Genomic DNA, 17609 nt, shown 5'->3' with positions numbered 1-17609 from the left:
TCCAAGGCTGCTTGGAGCTTATTTTCCACTTGGTGCAAGGCGCATGGTTACAGGGTGTAAGGAAGGCTTGCCTGTGGCTTGGATAGTAAAGACTGGGGTTCTGTCAACTTCCTTTTTGGTGTTTTGCTGTTTTGTTGTAAAAGAAACCAATCACTTCTGCTTGAGGCAGCCTGTCTAGTCTAAGGGGAGGGAAGGGGTTCTGATGAGCCTAGCACCTCCTGGTGGTGGCCACTCAGGATTGGGGCCTGGTGTTGGCTCTGCCAGGCTGGCCACCAGGCTGCTTCTTCATGGCTTCCAGAGTCAAGTCACAGGTGATCGTGCCATTGGAGGCCTGGGGGAGATTCCAAGCGTGCCGGGGACTCCAACACTGTTAGCCATGAACTACTTTGGGAGAGGGGACTTCCCAAAGAAGCGTGCCCACCAGGTCAGCCCTGGGGAGACAGGGGTGGTGAGGGATGGCTTCCCCAGTACACTGGGCAATTCCACAGAAGCTGTTACTGGAAGTGGAACCCAGGTGGCGCTGGTAATAGTCGTGGGTGGCCACGAGTGAGCGAGCTGCTGGAGGGATGGTTGCCATGCTGTCACTTGTGGCCTGGTGGAAGCTTCTGTGCAACCCCTTGTAGGCTTGGGCCCGCGATCCCGGGTGCCAGGGACTGAGATGCTAGGCCAGGGAGTCCATTTACATAGGAGACCGAGGAAGTCTGCTCCACGTGCACGGCGAGGGGTCTACATCCAGATCTTTCGTTATGGAACTTGTTTTTTGTGTAATTCCTAATAACTTAAAAACGATAAAACTCTAAGATGGCATTTTAATTTGCTTGCAGTAGTAATAACAAAGTTCTATGGGGACTGAGGAGAGGGAGGAAGCAATTCTGCCTTAAGTTCAGAGGGCAGAGGTGGAAGTTGGGCAGATTCACCATTTCTTGAATACCTATTAACTGCCAGGGGTATCTGACACCTTAAGGATCCCAAGATGGGCAAGAGGTGAAGATTACCTGGGGTGGGCCTCTGTTCCCCTGGGCTGACTAGCACCATTCCCCACTCTTATTCCAGTACCTCAATTTCCCCTTGAGGATTGCACATGCCCACTTTGTTGCCTTGATGGAACATATGTTCAGGGTGCTCTGGCCAGAGGGTGGACCTGAGGCTCAGAGTTCTCCTCCGGGAATTTTTATCTTGAGATAAGTAACACAAGAAATAAGGACTAGATTGGGGTGCCCTGGTGACTCAGTTAGTTGAGCATCTGACTTCAGGTCATGATCTCACGGCTGGTGTGTTCGAGCCCCAGGTCGGGCTCTGTGCTGACATCTCAGAGCTTGGAGCCTGCCTTGGATTCTGTGTCTCCCTCTCTCTGCCCCTCCCCTGCTCTCTTTCTCTCCTTCGAAAATATTAAAAAATAAAAGATAAAAGAATTCTTGGATCATCCCAAAACATACGACCTACAAAAATCCCCCAGGAATTCCTGCTCCCTGAACGCCCAGGGCTTATCCTTATCCAGGTCTTATCCTTCCAAAGGCTGGTCCTTGAGCCCTTCCTTCCATCCCAGGAGCCACCCCACATACTTCCAGATTCCTGTTTTAATAAGGTTAGTCAGAGCCAGTTTCCCTTGCTTGCAACCAAAGGATCCTGCTCAATAGATACACAGGTGTGCCTCATTTTATTGCGCTCCACTTTATTGCACTTTGTGGATACTGCACAAACTAAAGGTTTTTTTTACAAACTTGAGGTCTGTAGCAATTCTGTTGAAAGCCTGCAATTAAAGGTCTGGAGCAAGTCTATCGGCACCATTTTTCCAACAGTATTTGCTCGCTTTGGGTCTCTGCATCACATTTTGGTAAATCTTGAAATATTTAAACTTTTTCATTATTAATATATCTGTTATGGTGGTCTGTGATCAGCAATTACCACTTATTGAAAGCTCAGATGATCATTAGCATTTTTTAGCAATAAAGTATTTTTTTAAAGGTATGTACATTTTTTTAGACCTAATGCTACTGCACACTTAACAGGTTACCATAAAAACATAACTGTTATATGCACTGAGAAGCCAAAAATTTCATCTGACTTGCTCTGTTGCAGTGGTCTGGAACCGAACGTGTGATATCGCTGAGGTATGTCTGTAGTCACCTACAGAATGTGTGCCAAAAGAATGGCAGGTGGGTGGGATTGTAATTGATCCAAGATTGGGAGCCCTCTCCCTGACCCCCTTCCCAATGTATTCACAGTCCTTACCATGGGGATGGTACCATGGCGTGGCTCTTTAGAGGGGCTGACAGATCACAGCTCGAATTCACCTTCTCAACCATAAAGTCACATTTTTCAGCCTCTTCTGGGTGCCATACCCAGTAAGATTTTAAGGAACATGCCTTGGGGAAAGCTATCAATCCTGGCCCTACTGTTCTAACTTCAATTCACGTTCCCCATTTCAACATCATTGCAGCCACCCACACCGTCACTATACTCTGGTACAGAGTGATCTTTGTGAAACCTCTGCTCATCTGCAAGAGGTCTTCTCTCAGCTTCCTTTATGCCACTACAGTAGCCTGCACTGCCCCCTTTGATGGATGTGTCATACTACATTGTCATTTTTGTCTAGCTTTGGTGGTAGCTGTGAACTTTTGGAGGTCAGGGTATCAGGGTCTAGCACAGTGCTATGCACTAAATGTAGAACAAACCAAACAACCAAATGTTATCGATGATACAAAAAGTCAGGGGAGAGTACAGGTAAAGATCATGTGAACCAACACCTTCAAAAGTAAGAAGACAGGGAACCAGTTAGGAGATATATACCACCTTACAAAAACCAAAAATGACCAGTTCATACTCTGAAAGATAAGGGAACTTACTAGAGATCGTTCAGTGGCAGGTCAAGGCCTAGAACCTGGCCCACTGAGGTCGAGGACAATGATCTCTGCACCAATGTCAAACCATCCCATTCTTCTCCCATCAACATAGCCCTGCTGCATAAGGAACACATTCAAGTTTTTGCAACTCTGTTTTCATGCTGTCTCTCCCAATAAATTACTCAATCCAGTCCATTGTCAGCTTAGATTTCAGGGCAAAGTTTATTTGAAGAAATTAAGTAACTGTGAAAATCTCCCCATTCCAATATCTACTCTTCTCTCTCTCAAGGGGCTATCGTGTGAGTGGGATGGAAAGGAAGAGTGTGTGGTCCTACTGTGCAGTTACTCTCCAGCCTTCTGTATGCGCTGTCTCAGCCTCTGACAACAGACACTTGTTCAAAACAGTGGTGCTACCCTGAGAGCATTTTAGGTCGGTGGCCACCTCCTGAGTTCACTGGTCACATTCCAATCACTGTGATCAATATACGGGTGATCAGTGGTGGACACAGGTAAACAAGAGGCACAGACTGTTGAGGGAATACCCTCTGTTAAAAAGAGGGTTCTAGGAATGACACCTGGAATGCTCAAGTTTGTTAAAGTGCTCAACTACCACATTAAAAATAGAAGTGTTGGGAAGGTGAGAGAGCAAGTTATGATCTGAGGAGCTTCTGGAAAGATCTAACAAAAGAAAGCACATAAAAAGAACTCTACCTAAATCATTTCAGCAATGACAAGGGTGAAAACACAGAGCTTATTAGTTTCAGAATCACTAGACCTTAGAATCAAACATCCCTACGTGGAGACCAGCTCCTTTAACTCCTCGTGGAGACCAAATGCAACATTTAATCGTCACGTCTTTTTGCTCTCTTTTCTCAGCAAACTCTTAATCTGAAATCTGGTTTACTGTATGAAAGGTCTATTATGGGCAAGTGATCAAATTATGTATGCCCTATACACCACCTTCTGATGGGGTGGTTAGCAAACCTCGAGATGAGAAAACTGAATTCCCAAATCTGACAGGTCGACGCCCACACTTAAGAACAAGATGTCCAGGATATATCTATTCTCTTGGCATGATTTCAAGATCCGAGAGTGGGGTGCAATGGTGGTGAGGGGAAAGTGTCCATCAGCAGCAGTGGCTCTCCTGCACTAGAAATTAGCGCATGGCCTCAGCAGTCAGTTGTAAGTCCAGTGAGCAGTGGCCCAGCCCTGGCCCTTGCACAGGTCCCGATGGCGAAGGAAACAGGCATGGACTCGGAACCGACGGCCGCAATGGGGGCAGGCATGCAGGGCTCCAGCGTGGGTCTTCATGTGCTCCGTCAGATGGTGCTTCAGCTTGAAGCGCTTATTGCAGACGCCACAGCCAAAGGGCCGAAGGCTGAAGGTCAGCATGATGTGACGGTCACGCTTTGGCTTCACTGCAAACCGCTTCCCACACAAGCAACCGAAGCGTTTTCCATCTGCGGGGGGTGTACCTCCTAACTTCACAGGCCCATGCACAGCCTGTCCTGCCCCCCCAGGTCCCCCACCCCCTGAGAGGATTTCATTCCCATGAAGATCCACTGGTTTCCAGGATGGACCTCCTCCTCCTCCTCCTCCATATGTCGCCCCTGCTCCCGAGGGCAGCAAGAACCCTAGCTCTCCATTCCCTTCAGCGTCCCCTCCAGGAAACACTTTGGTCTCCTCCTTTGCTCCTCCAGATTGAGTTCCACCTGTTGATATCTCTTCTTTAGGCTCAGAGGGCTCCTGCTTAATGTAGAAGACTTTGGGGGGCAGTGCAGTATGAGGGGCAGGAGGCTCGAGGGGTGCACTCTCGCCCTCTGGAACCCTGCGGGGCGTAGTGGATACGGGCAGTGAGTGAGATCCATGAGGGCAGGGAAAGCTCCCTGATACTCTCGGGGGCTGAGGAGTCTGGGAGGGTGCTGTTGACGCCTGGTCCTCCTCCTCCTCCTCCTCTTCTTCCTCCTCCTCCTCCTCCTCTTCCTCAACTTGAATCTGTAACACATCGCCCAGTTCGCTCCCCTCCCCTAAAACGGGGCTCTCGGTAGAAGTGGAAGACTGCACTGGGGTCTGGAAAGGGGAAGAGCGAATGCACCAGCCTCCTGGAGAGGATGTGGTGGAAGGAAGTGTGTGGTAAGAGGTCGCCCCCCGGGCTGAAATTCCACCACCTGAGTTTTCTAGTTCTCTAAGAATCTCTGAGCACTGATCTACTACTTGCCACATCTGCAGGCCACTGGCCACGAGGAGGTGGGCAGGGAGAGCATCCAGTGGCAGACGGAGGCGCCCGGAATAAATGAGCTGGAGCAGCCCCTCGAAGGCATCGGCTTCAATGACGCTGGGCAGAGTGAGACGTGGCGCATCCCCCAGAAGTAGTTTGTCATGGAAGTAAGGAGAGGCAGCAGCCAACACTGCTTTGTGAGCCCTAAGTTCCCGGCCCTGCACCAAGAGGGACACATCACAGAACTTGCCCTCTAGCCTGTGGCGGTTCAGGGCTTCCAGCAGCAGGGAGCTATGCTGCGGGAACTCGATCTGGATCGTCCGCGGGGCTGGGTTGCAGATCGGGGAGGGGGGGACGGGAGGCAAAGGCGTCGAGGTATCCATATGGCCTCCTCAGAAAGAGAGATCCCAGAGAATCTCCCAGAGAATACGGGAGATGAGGGGCTGGGGGCGGAGCCCACGCGGGACGAAGGCTGTGGAGGAAAGAGACGGGGGTCACAGAAGCTCTGGGTAAGGGGAACCACGTCTCCTCACACAGCACTCGCCTCCCCAACCCAACATGTGGAAACTTTGCAGTCAGTGGCGATTTCCGCAGATCAATCCCGCGCACTCCCCCACCAAGGAAATAAGAACTAAACAACCACAGCAAAAGACCAACCGGGGTTTAACTTCCAGGGCCTGTGAAGGAGGATGAGGAGGTCCTTCCAGCCACGCGCCTGACCTCGCCGGCCCCCGACGGCTCCTGCCCTCCGCTCCGCTTCTTCTCACGGTGCCCTGAGAGCCCGGCTCCCGGGAAGCCGCGGCCACCGGGGGACCTTGAGTGACGGCCGAGAGGCCCTTCCCGCCGCCACGCCCCCGCCGGTACACACGCGGCTCTGGACCAGAGTGCCTTTGCGGCCACCTCGCCGTCCCAGGCCGGAAGCCACCGCCTTCCCGCCGGACGCCAACGCCGGGTGGTGGGCGGTGCCAGAGCCGCAGCCAATCGGAGGGCAGTGGCCTAAAAGCCCCGTGTTGATTGGTTGCGCGGGCGAGAAGGCGGGGCTAGCAGGAGGTCGCTGGCCCCTACGCTGCTGCGGGTGGGGTGGCCTCTACTGGGGGAGGACCGCAAGCCAGACTTCCGGAGAGCACAGCTCAGAAGGAGGGGGGAGACTCAAAAGTCGTAGGGTGATTAAATGTAGCGCCCGTCCCCCGGTAGGTGCTGAGAAGGCGAGTTTAATTCGGTACCTACTGTGCGGGCCACGTACTGTCCACACATCTCCTTGTATCCTCCCCCAGCCCTGGAAGATAGATGTCGCGATCCTCAGTTTTCTTGGGGGAAACCGAGGCTGCCAAGTGACGGGTCTGGGATTGGAACAAAGATTTGCTGAGGCACCAAGTTCTTTCCTCCATTCCGTACGGTAGCATTTTAACCAGCAATTAAATAAACCTTATTTCTAGGTGATCACTAAACGTGTGTGTGTGTGTGTGTGTGTGTGTGTGTGTGTGTGTGTAACATAACTTGGAATTTATCAGATACTGTTCCTGTTCCTTGGCCTCTTTACTCCTTCGGGTTAAGTGGAGCAGTGCGGAGGAGAGACCTAGATTGGGTAAGCTTGGCCAGTGCAAACCCCCTGCTCAAAAACACAGTAGTCTCATCGCTGGGTGGGAGAGAGATTCTGGGGAATACCGTGGCATCACGCAGGGATATAGTTTCTTCCAGCAGGTCACCTTCCTATGAAAAAGCAGATCCCGTCACTTGCTGGTCTGTCTGGAAGTTGCAGCTTAGGAAAATCAGTACAGCGATAAAAGAACAATCTCCGTTTATTAAACATGATTTTTCTGTTTCACCACACACTCCAGAAAAAAAGGAAATGGGGCTGGGAGTGGAGAAAAAGGGATAGTGGTGAAGGACAGAGAAGGCTGGGAGTGGGGTGGGACAGGGTGGGGAGGGAGAACGAGAAAACAAAATAAAACAAGTAGGAAGAGCATCTCCCTACCCTTAGGGTGGTGGAGGGGGAGGGACGCGTGGGGGGGGAGGGGGCCAGGAAGCTCTGTACAGAGGGGTTGCCCCCAGCCCACACACACACACCCCCGATATGTACAGTACAAACCCCAGATAATTACAACAGCCAAAGAGAAGAGGAAAGAGGATCCAGGGGTAGGGTCTGAGGTTGGGAAAGCAAGGAGAGGGCACAGGGATAAAATTTCACATATTTACAACTTTTATATAAGTATAAATTTGGCCCCGGCTGGGTGTATGTGTGTAGGGGGATGGGACTGAAGGGGAACTGTCCATACAAAAGAAAGAAGGGTGAAGTCTGGAAAGAGTCTCAATACCAAACGCAAGAAGGGATGAGGGGGCAAGGCTGGGTAGGGGACAGCAGTCAGGGAAGAGGGGGTGCCAAGGAGGGGCTTCTCCCCTCCCATGACCTACCCACCCTAAACCCCATCCATCCTACCTCCCCTATCCCGCCAGAGAGCTATGTACAGAGAAACACCGAAAAATTGTGGAGCTGGCGGGAGGGAGGGAGGTGGAGGGAGATTGGGGAGGGGGGAGGATGAGAGGGAAGCCCAGCCCTGTCCTACCTCCCCCGGGGGGGGGACAGAGTCATGGAAGGGGGCCCCCAACACCCCTCCTCCAACACAGGTCCCCCCACCCTGGGGGAGAGAGACATGGCTTTTCCTAGAGTAAGTTCCCCCCTCCCCCTGGGAGTAGAGACCAAGAAGAGAGAGGGGGAGGGACAAGGGGGGCTGTGTGTGTCAGGGTAGGGCAGATCAACTAGTCTGTCCTCCCTAACATACACACCCTCCTAGACCCTAACCCCTCACCCTAACCTCAATTCCACCCCACCCAACACACTGGGGGAGGGGGGGGCATAAGCCCCCTCACCCCGCTCTGGGACCAGCCAAGAGCAGATCAGGTGTGGGAGGAAGGGGAGATGACTCCCATTCCCCCCTTGCCGCCCCCTCCCTGCCCCGGTGGCCCCTCCACCCCATCTGGGTTCTGGGTGGGGAGGGAGTAAATTTAAGAGTAGTAGGAGGAGAAGGAGTTTGTGCGTGCTGAGCCCCCCCAGACGCTCCTGAGAAATCAAGGGGTAATAGGGCCCCCTCACCTGGGGTCCCCTCCCCATAACAAGGGGGACAGGGGAGGCCAAAATGGGGCGGTGGAGGGGAGTTAGATTGTCAGCTCTGGTTACTGCTAAAAAATCACCCTGAAGTTGAAAGTTTGGAGGTGCCACACCCCCAGGGTGGGGGCGAGGGTCTGTCCCCCAGTGCTCAGGGGAACGATGAGGCAGAGGATGGGGATAGCACCCCGGAGTGAAGGGGTCTGTGTGGGGTAGGTGGTGTCCTGGGGCAAGGGTCCCTGGGGGTCACAGGGGGCAGCACCCCAACAGGAAGGAAAAGGGGACAGCTAAGGGTCCCCACTCTCCCCCCTGGAAATGGTGCGGTGGGGGTGGGGGATTGATGCCCCCCAAGGAGGCATTCAGGGAGGCAATCCCGCTGTCCCTCGGCGATATCCAGTCCTGGTGGTGGGTGCTGTTCCAGGGTGGGGTGCATGGGGAAGGAGAAGAAGGTCTGTGATGCTGGGTGGGCTAGTGGTCTGCGGTGTTTCGGAACTCGCCGTTCTCGGTGATCTGCAGCCGGGGTGGGGGGGGCGGTGCTGGGGGGGCCAGGCCGTTCCAAGGTGGGGCCAGCGTCACACGCGGGTTTGTTGGACCCAAGGGGGGAAGCTGCCTCTCCTGCAAGACACCAAAGAGGAGAGCGCGGACTTATTGAGACGCTTCGCGGGGGCCTGGGTGTCAGCCCCCTTAGCCGTAGCCTCCCCCATAGCCAGCCCATTCCATAAATCATGTCCTCCCACCTTCCCCCAAGACAACCCCCCACCCCCGTCCTCCTATTGTGTTTCTCACCTGCAGTAGAAGTTACATCTTCTGGGATCAGGGAGAAGGGAATCTCACCCCAGACTCCTAATGGGCCTTCCAACCCAGGGAGTCATACCGGGAAACCAGTCAAAAGAAACAAGTTCCTACCTCACCCCCAACCTAAACCCTTGCATCTTCCCCCTACCCAGCCTCCCTCCTCCTCTTGGAACCCCCTCCCAGCCCACCCCCAATCCGAGGTAGGAACTTTGTATTGAGGGAACAAGGGGAGGCAGTACAGCAAAACCTCATTAATCCAGACCCCCATGGATTTGGAATTTTTTCATAATTTGAACAAAAACTGGGCTTGAGTTTTCCTTTATCTATGAAGAAAGGGCGTGCTAAGCACATTAATAGTGGAAATGTGTCTGTAGGAGGGTACGAGCAAACAGACTTCTGAATCCTATCTATTCATTAACGCATGCTCCCTGAGGGCCTGGAGTGGAAAAGCCTTGTTCACCGAGTTCTACTTACTGTACGTATTTTGAAGACATGCATTTCATTAAATGTTAGACACTGTTATTCGGTTTTGTCACTTATTCAGAGTGGCCATCTTCCCAATATAACACTCCAAATTAGAGAGGTTTAACTGTACTGGGCTGGGGCGGGGGGCGGGGGGGGGGAGGGGGGATTCAGGGAAGTCATGTGGGATGGTAAAAACATCGTGGGAGGGCTGCTTCTCTCTCGTGCTAAGGGCAGAAATGACTGGGAGCTTCTGCAGAGGCACAGCATGCCACAATCTCCGCATCCCCAGGAAGCAGAACTGCTTCATTCCTTTCCGCCCCCAGGATCCTTTCAATCCCTCTGCCTGGGATCCCAGTTAGAGGGTGAGGGGTATCAGACCCTCCTCCCACCCCTGGTCCTATTCTATCACCTCCTCCTGCTCCTGGACCAGCTCCTGGCTTCTGGCTCCTGCCCTCAGCTCTGGCTGCTGTTCCTCCGCTAGGAGAGAAGAAAGCCACCTGTTCTATACTTCTGGTTGCTCATTTGGCTTTTTAAAATACAGGCACAGAATTAGTTTTTAAGTCAATGGCTAAACTGCAGAGGGACCAATACCTAAGAGTGATTTAGAAAGTGTCCAGGGGTGCCTGGGTGGCTCTCAGCTGGTTAAGCATTTGCCTCTTGATCTCGGCTCAGATCATGATCTCACAGTCTGTGAGACTGAGACCCATGTCAGACTCTGCGCTGACAGTGCAGAGCCTGCTTGGGATTCTCTCTTTTCCTCTCTCTCTGCCCCTCCATCCTGCTCATTATGCATGTGCGCTCTCAAAATAAATAAATACACTTAAAAAAATGTTAAAAAAAAAAAAACGATCCAAATTGTTTCCTGGGCCACAGGGCATTTAGGCCTAGCAGCCTGGTTCTGCGTAACCGTATCTCTATAGGATACAAAACATTCCCAGTAGAGGCTCCCAGATCGGCTTTCCCTTTCAAATCAAAGACCTCACCTCTCAGAAGGTCACCAAACCCTCAGCCTTAAGCAAAGCTCCCCTCTTAGCTTGCTGAGCATCTTGCACACTTTCCCCAAGTCAGCAAGGGAGGAAATTACGTATGGTAGGGGATCCTGAGTGTGGCAGGAGAGCAGGAAAGGGAACCTCAGATTCCCTTCCCTCTGCCTGTCTGCTGGCAACAGAACACAGGCATGCCCCCTACACCCCCATGGACCCAAATTTAGAAAGTAGATAAATTAGGGCGCCGTTATTCATTTTACAAAAGAATTCGCGGCAGGAGTCCTGCAAGTGGTGAGGTCCCCTGGTGACTCGTAGCATCTGTTTGCAGATCACTAACTACTTTGACGGAGAGGCTGGGCAGGCAGAGAGTTAAAATTACAGTGTGAGGAGCCACTGCCCACTGCAGGTCAATCCCGCAGAAAAGAAAGCACCCTAGAAATGGTATCAGTGGCTGACAGGTTCCCATTTACTGGGTTTTAGGTAGGACCTCGTGTCCGGCAAGGCCCCTGGGTGGCGGGAGATGGGGGGTGAGCTCCGATAAGGACGGACAGGTTATTTAACATGCTGTTCCCGGCATCTCTGCCTAGAAATCCACATGGCTACTGAGCCCATGATCTTATCTAGGAAGACGGCTCACCCCACTTCCAACTCCCACGCCACATGGGCCCGTGTGCATCCTAACATCTGTCAGGGCTCCTTTTTTGTTTCTCCTTGTTCCACTCACCCTGCCTAGTATCCTGACATCCTGAACAGCATTCTTTTCAGCCCCCCCAAAAGTCTTCCTGAGTCAGTTGCCCATTCCTAACTCTCACCCATTGGGGCCCAACAGGAGCTACAGATCCCTTCCACTCAGATATAAGGGAGGAGGAAGAGAAACGGGTGAGGGGTAGAAGGAGGGATGGAGAACGGAGGTTAGGGAAGGAAGGGGAAACCCCCACCTACCTGCTGCAGTCAGCACAGCCCCTCTAGCCAGGGTCCCCCAACCCATCATCACCGCCACCCCTTAACAAAGCCCACCCCCAAAGTCCCAACTCCCAAGGACGCTCTGGTGAAATGGGGGGTGACAGACATACACCGGAGAGGCAGAGGGAGAGGACCGAGAGGAGGTTGGGCGGCGGGTTTTGTAGGAGAGATCTGGGGATGTGCCAGGCCTGTCCAGGGCAAAATGCTTGGTGTTGGCGGGGTGTCACTGAGGATTTCTGGGAGCAGCAGGGAGTGCTCTCTTTGGGCAGTGCCTTGGGAGCCGGGTCTGTGCAGGAGGTGTCAGGAGGGTAGGGTCTGTGGAGGTTCTCGGGTGTGGAGGGCAGCAGTGAGGGTGGGGAGAGGCTCCAGAGAGTTGGAGGGGAGTGGGCTTCACGACCAACCTGCAGTGGTCCGGAGTCACCTCCCCCTGTGTCCTCCGCCCGTGGTCAAAGCGGAACCAGGAGAATTACCTGATGAGGAGCTGCAGGGGGAGAGAGTGGGGTCACGGGGTCAGGAGCCTTGGCGGTGGTGGTGGGGAAGCCTGGCGGTCAGAGCAGAGGAAGGAGGAGCATGGGTGGGAAAGTGAGCAGAACTGGGGTGAGCAAGGGGTAAGGGTGCAGGAGGGAGGTCCTACAAGCTGGCTGAGGAGAGAGGGAGGGCGGCAGGGAGCTGGAGGGCTAGACAGGTGTGAGGACCAGAGGGAGGGATTTTCATACTGAGGGAAGGAGAGCTTTCAAGGTGAGAGGGGCCTTCAAGAGCTGAAGAGTCAGAAGAGGAAGCTATTAGGGAGTTGCCCAGGAGACAGGAAAATTGGGGAGCCAAGAGAATAGAGGTGATGGGGACCATTCAGAGCCTGGGAACTGGAACTCACCCTGCCCTGTGCTCTAGTCTAGTCAACTGCAGCCTCTAGCGCTTCTGGCCCAAGATGAGCTCAGAGGAAGTTGAACTCCCGAGGTGAACAGGTGCAGGCACAGACAGGGCAGGGGTGCCAGGAACTGGGTGGGGTGGGGTCTGGGGGCAGAGAGACTGAGGTTCTGGTGGAGATTCCGAGACCCAGAGAGGAGCGGGAGAGACGGGGTAGGAAGGCACAGGGGTGGGGCTGACACTGCCAGGAGTGACAAAGGCACAGACGATGGGATGAAGATGGGGTCACCGGGGAGCACAAACGGAGGACAGTGGGAGACAGATGGTGATGGGGCCGGGTGGCTGGTGCAGTGAGTGCACGAAGGACAGTGGGATGGATGGGGATGGGACACGGAGAAGATAAATGACATTGTAATTTCCACCTGAGCGTCGAGCAGCCTCTTCTTGGGTTCGGGCAGCGGCTCAGGCATGGCGGGGTGGTCCCGGCGCAGCTCCTCCTCCACCAGCATCAGCCTGAAGGGACGGGCTTCAATGGGGTTAGTGGCGGGCACGGGCTTGGAGCCTGCCGGTGGAACTCCTGATCCTGGGGAACCCCTGCAGCTCTCTGGAAAAGCCTGGGAGTCCTTCTCCTCTGCCCTCGAATCCTTCCGTCATTATGACCCAAAAGACACCCTGCAGTAACCTTCCTCTCAAGGACTCTCCCGTGCTAAGGACAGCTTTCTGGGCCTTGAAGACCTCCGCCACGCAGACACCCCCGGCACTCCGTCCTCCCACTCAGGATGGTGCCCTCCCACTGCCCCTCTGTAGCCGAGCTTCTGCATTTCCCATTCCATGTCCCCGAACCCAGGCCATCTCCAGTACAGCCCCTGGGACACCCCTAGCCCAAGAGCGGTGTCGACAATCATCATTCCCCGCATCTCCCTGCCTTTGATGAAGGCTCTCAAGGTGATTTCTCGCCGAGGATATCAATTAGAGAAGGGTTTGAAAACAAGTTTCAAGTCAGGCCGTTCTCCTTCTAATCAATCTTACTCAAAAATACATTCAGAGTGAACCAAAGTGGGATTGGCCCTGATTTGAGTGGGGCGTGGGGTCCCAGGACAGCTAACCACCTTGCCAGGATACCTTCTTTGGAGGCCAGGGCTTGGCAGAGCAGTGCAAGTGTGCACGCACTCCACTCAAAGGAGGGTCATTCGCTTTCTAACAGAGCACCTTTTCAAGGCTGGAGAGAAAGGGTTTACCGAGGATGGGGATAGCCAGGGGCTGCTCTGGCTGGGGCTCTCTGCCTCACTTTGGGGAGAACATCACAGGCTAGGTTGAGAATAACCAGTGGGAGGCTGCAGCCTAGGCTGGGGCCAGACACATAGTAATGGACGGTAACAAGCACATTTTCCAAGGGCTTCAAAGGTCAATCTCTCAGGAGAGAGATCAGGGTTTGGGAGAGGAACACTTGTGCACTAAGCAAGAGGTCTCTCCCCATCAGGTGACTGGTGAATGGGTGGCAATCTCTGGGAGTGGGGTGGTGGGCTTTCCTCATGGGACCCTGAGTTTGGGGCTTGAGGCTAAAAGGGGGAGCTCACTGGCTCTCTTCAGCCTCAGGTTCTCCCTTGCTACCCCTCCCCAGGCCGCCCCTCACCTGCCAATGATGCTCTTGATCTGCGAATCCTTCTCCACCTGCTGCTGCCTTAGCCTCTTCTCGCTCTGCTCCAGTCTGGCCTGATACTGCATCAAGATTTTGCTGGTCTGCTCTTCCTGGGACAGCAGCCTCCGCTCATACTCTTCTAGCTTCCGGTTGGACATGTGCAGCCGCTCCTTCAGTGAGTGGATCTCCTCCTCATACTCCTTCACCTGCCCGCCGGGCACACGACCCCGCACTGTGAGGGGTGCCTCACCCTGACCCCACCACCCAGTCTCCATCCTTGCCTACCAAGCAGCCACTGCATGGTGAGGGACATCCCAGCTGGCTTCTCCAGACCCTTCCCTGCCTGCTCATCATACCAGACATAGTAGCTTCTGAGAAGGCCCTTCCATGGAGCCAAGGCTCCTTTAAAATGGACCAAGGTCATATGCTCCTACACCGAGAAGCACAGACCCGCCATCACATGTAAATCTGGACACGTGAGGACCCACACAGACTCACGGACACACCTTGAAGGACTGTGCACAGAAATTAAACATTAAGGTGACTCTTCAACCCAACCAGGGCACATTAGGGAGACCCAGGAAGAAAAGACATCAGATAAGAAGAGGGGATGTGGGGTCAGGGAGGGGTCTGGGCTTCAAACAAGTCGAGGATGAGAATCTAGGAATGCCTCTCTGTTGATAATGATCCTGGAATTCTGGGGCTGGAAGGGCACAGGAGAGTCATTTTTATCTGCCCTGTTGGCTCTAGAGCCTAGAACTGTGCTATCTGATACAGTAGCCACTCGCCACATGTGGCTATTTAAAATTTAAAAAAAATTTAAAATTCAGTTCCTTGGTTGCATCAGCCACGTGTGGCCAGTGGCTACCACGCTGGACGGTGCAAATCACAGGACACTTCCCATTACTGCAGAAAGTTCCACTGGACGGTACTAGTCTAGAGCCTTCATCAACAAAAATATCTCACCCAAGCCATAGAACAGAAAAAATGACTTGGGAGAGTATTTTCTCATTCTCCAGAGAGAATACATACATAACGAACCCCATTCTAGATGCAAAGCAAAGATGTTATATATTACCTGAGCTGGCTACCTTGATGCATCAGAGCTCGACTCTCTCATGGAACTTGCTACACCGAGTCCACCTAGATCAGTCCCGACATTTTCTTATGCTCAAAGACCACATGCCCCAAGAAACCTCTCTCTGCTCCACCCAGGTTGGAGTCAGACATTCTTCACAATAACCTAATCTTACAGCTACCCTCTTCTTCAGAGCCCTTGGAGCAACAGCTTCCCCAAGGAACTTTCTGCTAAATCATCTGTGTGTGCCCCTGAGCTCTTGCTGTCTTTTGCTCTGGGCATCACCAAGCTGAGAGTCCAGACGGTTTTTCCACACACAGGCCAAGTCATGCCACTTTCCAACACTGACCCTCTGTCACCCTATGCCCACAGGACAATGACTGGGAAAGCTGGACATCGTTTGTAGTGTAACTGTAACTGCTGTGCCCCCTGCCCAATTTATCAGCTCACACTGCTGGCAAATCCACTTCCCCTTTCCCGAGTAGTCACAAGAGCCAGGGCTTATGTTCCCCCTGGGGAAGAACACAGAAATAAACCTTAATATAGAATCTTTCTCCCCAGACAGTCTATGACACGCCACAAAATAAAGCTGGAAGTTGGCCTTCCGATAGACTGACTGTCGACAGCCTCCCCTGATACACTGAAGGCTTCTCACGGAAGGGGATCAGGTCTTTGTCCCTTCTTTCTACCGTAATCACTTGACCCTGGGTGCGTCCCTGGGAGGCATCTAGAGGCTTCCCCTGTGGGTAATGGGAAGGTCAGGGGCCCGGCGTACCCTGTCCAGCCGGCTCTCATCCATCGACTTAGAGTACTCCTTGAGCTTATACTCTTCTCGCTCGATGTGGGCACTCTCGATGTCAGCTGACAGGTGAGGCATGTTGGAGACCCAGGCCACCGTTCGCTCGGAGGCTGGCATTGTGGGGTTCAGCGTGGATGGCGCCTGAGAATGCTGGGATGGGGCAAGGTGGGGGTGAATAGAAAGGAAAGGTGGGAGAAGGCAGGGTGCATTTAGAAGGAGACAGCGCTGCCAAAGGAGATGACCGTCCCAACCTTGTTCCCCTGCTCTAGTGTTGATCTCCTTGAATCCACAGTGCCTAGAACAGGACGTAGCGCATAGCAGGGACTCTACATACACTCGTTTAATGAATGAAAAGGGGTGAGAAAATTGTACCTTCAGACCACAGACTCTATTCTGCCCCCACTTCCCCACCCCATTTCCTTCTTCCCTCCCTGGCCCTCACCCACTTGGCCTTCCTCCCACCCTCACGTACCTGCTTGGTGATGGAGGGCTTGAGCCCCCCACCCCCTCCGCCACCGCTGCCCCCGCTGCCCCCAATGCTGCCCTCTTTGCTGAGGCTTTGTTGCCGCGGACGGGCAGGGCCGTAACTCGGCTCCGGTGACTGCAACAGATTCCCACTGGATGGCCGGGGTTTCTGGGCAGCGCTGACCGTCAACTGCTGAGACTTGCCCCTCTGCAATGGAGGCGGCTGGCCCCCGCCACCCCCACCACTGCCCCCACCACCGCTCCCACCTCCGGGCCCTGAGGGGGCGGGCCTCTGGGGACCAATAGTGATCTGGGGAGGGGACAGCATGTGCTGCAGGTTGTCCTGGAGTGAGAGCTGCCGACGGGTGAAGTCGGTGCCAGAGGGTCCAAACTCATCACTGTAGCTGTGGCTGTGAAGGATGGAAGCGGCGGGGGGCTTGGGGACCCCTGAGGAGAGGTCCTCGCTCTTGCTATAGCCATGGAACGGGGCAAAGGTGTCCCCGGGGGGCTCTCCACCTCGGTGGTGGTGATGGTGGTGATGGTGGTGATGGGAGGAGGGAGGGGCATGGCCACCACCCCCTCCGTGGCCTCCTGGGGGGCCTGGCCCATCAGCAGCCATGTGGAAGAGAGGGTTCTGAAAGGAGAGGGGGATACGCAGTTGCTGGGCAGGGACACCGTCCGTGGTGACACCCATCTGGCTGAGGCGCATGCCAGCCGCTGTAATGGACGAGCCACTCCCCTGGGAGAGGCGTCCAGCGGGCGCAGGCCGCAGCCCTAAGGCCGCTGTCAGGGAAGCCTGGCTCGAGTGCAGCAGGTCCCCAACGGCCGCCAGGTTGGACACACTGCTGCTGTTGAGACGGCCGCCGGGCCCGTCGCCCTGCAAATCCAGCATGGAGACACTCTTGTTGACACTCAGCATCTTCTGCTCTGGCTCTGTGATGTCCGAGCTGCTCGTGCAGTATGCCGGCGAGGAACGGGCCAGCGGTGGACGGCTTACATAGAACAGGTCTTTCCCCCCACCAGGGGGCGGTGGGGGTGGCTTCTCCTTGGTTGGGGAAGGGAGGCGAGCCATGTCCATAGAGCTGCGGGAAGGGAAAGGGGCGTACAAGCAGGAGGTAAGGCCAACGCCACCGGCAACTGAGCCTGCTGTGGTCTGGCACAGGCCTGGGGGTGAGAAGTGGGACCCACAGGGAAGGGAGGAGAGCTGGAGGTGGCAGCTCTGCAGAGGGCAGGTAGGGAGGGGATACATGGGAAAAAGGAAAGGAAAAGGCCTTTCCTTTCCAGGGAGGAAGTGAGGCCTAGAGGAGGGGAGATGGGGGCACCAAGATGGGGGATGAGGGGCAGGTCCCAGCAGATATGGAGGAGATGAGGGTGCATGGAGGAGAAGAGGG

General features: G+C 54.3%; 2 protein-coding genes across 16 annotated transcripts in view; both read right to left on the bottom strand.

Annotated features, from left to right (window-relative positions):
• Positions 1 to 3046: 3046 nt before the first annotated feature.
• Positions 3047 to 5988, bottom strand: ZBTB9 (zinc finger and BTB domain containing 9). The gene is made up of 2 exons (XM_047860824.1): positions 5719 to 5988; positions 3047 to 5533 (listed from the first exon to the last, which is right to left on the bottom strand). Exon 2 carries the CDS (start codon positions 5442 to 5444, stop codon positions 4020 to 4022), a length of 1425 nt encoding a protein of 474 aa, XP_047716780.1. The 5' UTR covers positions 5445 to 5533; positions 5719 to 5988; the 3' UTR covers positions 3047 to 4019.
• Positions 5989 to 6842: 854 nt separating this feature from the next.
• The window catches only part of SYNGAP1 (synaptic Ras GTPase activating protein 1), a 33845-nt gene continuing 23078 nt past the window's right edge, over positions 6843 to 17609 (bottom strand). For 5 of the 15 annotated variants that reach the window (XM_047859088.1, XM_047859085.1, XM_047859084.1 and 2 more), the window contains 5 exons: positions 16226 to 17300; positions 15730 to 15903; positions 13871 to 14082; positions 12657 to 12750; positions 6843 to 8779 (listed from right to left, as the gene is read on the bottom strand). In XM_047859088.1, the coding sequence (XP_047715044.1) occupies positions 8633 to 8779; positions 12657 to 12750; positions 13871 to 14082; positions 15730 to 15903; positions 16226 to 17300 (1702 nt within the window). In that variant the 3' untranslated portion in view covers positions 6843 to 8632. Of the gene's footprint in view, positions 8780 to 9164; positions 9902 to 10188; positions 11915 to 12244; positions 12385 to 12656; positions 12751 to 13870; positions 14083 to 15729; positions 15904 to 16225; positions 17301 to 17609 lie in introns of those variants that run through there. The other 10 variants (XR_007152219.1, XR_007152218.1, XR_007152217.1 and 7 more) reach the window with 10 other exon arrangements.

Source organism: Prionailurus viverrinus, chromosome B2 (genome assembly GCF_022837055.1).
Source record: "Prionailurus viverrinus isolate Anna chromosome B2, UM_Priviv_1.0, whole genome shotgun sequence".
Classification (NCBI taxonomy): domain Eukaryota; kingdom Metazoa; phylum Chordata; class Mammalia; order Carnivora; family Felidae; genus Prionailurus; species Prionailurus viverrinus.
This window is presented reverse-complemented; position numbering and strand designations above follow the sequence as displayed.